This window comes from Bremia lactucae, linkage group LG7, assembly GCF_004359215.1.
Source record: "Bremia lactucae strain SF5 linkage group LG7, whole genome shotgun sequence".
NCBI classification, from domain to species: domain Eukaryota; phylum Oomycota; class Peronosporomycetes; order Peronosporales; family Peronosporaceae; genus Bremia; species Bremia lactucae.
Window position 1 is genome coordinate 3,293,052 of NC_090616.1, and position 1,611 is coordinate 3,294,662.

General features: G+C 52.5%; 1 protein-coding gene across 1 annotated transcript; it reads right to left on the reverse strand.

Moving 5' to 3' along the window:
* Positions 1 to 1,034: 1,034 nt before the first annotated feature.
* Positions 1,035 to 1,253, reverse strand: CCR75_009435 (uncharacterized protein; the record flags this gene model as incomplete). Its single annotated transcript, XM_067967474.1, has 1 exon — positions 1,035 to 1,253. The coding sequence occupies one exon, from the start codon at positions 1,251 to 1,253 to the stop codon at positions 1,035 to 1,037; it is 219 nt and encodes a 72-aa protein (XP_067822455.1).
* Between the last annotated feature and the right edge of the window lie 358 nt (positions 1,254 to 1,611).

The following is a 1,611-nucleotide window of genomic DNA, read 5'->3' on the forward strand; positions in this document are numbered from 1 at the left end:
ATGGATGAAACTTTCTCCGGATCAGCACGAACACATTTCGCGCTTACATGAATGCCCAACACCGGAATCTTTGGGGCCCAGGTGATGCATTTCTTCAAACTCGGGTACAATTTATTTCCACGCATCGCCTTAGAAATTTTGCGGAGGTGACCTAGATGCACGTCCAAATCTGTCGCGGCATTGGATGCGCGACTGTGCACGAAGTTATCATCAAAGTAATTTTGCGCAAAGTTGCGAAATGGGCGGAGCACGTAGAAAATCATGCGATAAAAAAAGCAGAGGCGTTCTTGAACCCCTGTGGCATGAGAAGCGTGCTGACGGCGGTTTGCGGAACATCTTCAGGTCGCATTAAAATGTGCTAAGATCCATCGGTCAAATCCAAAGACGAGAATTTCGTGCTGTCTGACATGGTGTCCAAAACCATGTCCTTTCGAAGTATCAGTGTCTGCGCCGGAATAGTCGCATCTTTCAGTTTATTAAAAGCATGAACGATGTGCCATCCACCCGTCGCCTTGTTCACACATAAAGTGGGACTGAAGGGGGAGTCGTGGTCTCGCGCACATGACCTGCGGTGCGACGCCCTTCAAAGAAGGCGTTAAACGTGGTCATATGGGAGCGGCCACTGTCGCGCGACGCACTACTTATGGTGGGCACGAGATCGACATCGTTTCACACGCCTTTATCAGCAGGAAGAACCGCAGGGAATTTTGTCAGGAAAGGCATCAGCAAACAAGCGCCCAAGCGCGAGAGCAGAAATTCTTCAACGCAGCGAGTTCTTCCCAGGATTGCGCCGTCAAGCGCTCTTCGCGTGCGGACTTAGGTTCCATCCCGTCGGGGCGCTCATGGTTGTTGAGGCTGAGTCCTGAAAAATTAGACGAAGTTGTTCGATATCTCCTCTCTTCAGACCACGGAGTAACTTATCCCAAAAGAGTTCGCAAAGCTGCGTGATGCCAGACGCGTCGCGAGGTGGGATCGTGATCTGTAGCAAATGGCTGCTTGGACCAACACCAGTCATATTAATTACATTGATGGTCTCAAGTGGAGATGACGGCGGAAGAGATGGCGTCAACAAGGGAAAACGAACACGCGCACGTTGCCCACGGAGACGTCGCAATACAGGAACATGAAAATGGATGCACGACCGGTCGTACGGAAGCCATTGCTTCCGCATAGGTCGTCGGAAGCCTCTGCGTCGACGTAATGTCCGCAACGGGGACTGACACGGGAGCCACCGCTTGCTCGTGTCGCATCATGAGCCTCTGCCTTGATGAGGTTTGCGCTGTAATCACGCGCACCGAATGCCTCTGCTTTGGCGCGACGTTCGCGTTTTGTACTCGCACGGGAGCCACTGCTCGCTGGTGACGAACGGAAAGCCTCTGCTTGTGTGCGGTTGTAGAAGATCGCACGCGCATGGGAGCCGCTGCTTGACCATAGGATACCCTCGGCCACTGCTGCGGATTGGATTCTTGACTTAGAAACTACTATTCTACTGAGGGAGAACAGGTCGCTGAGTTATACACCAGGTTCGATTGGCCATCGCAAACTTCGGGGGTATAAAAAGGCGTGGAGTCGGGCTTACGACAGCAACATGCTGTCACGTACTCGTCGGCC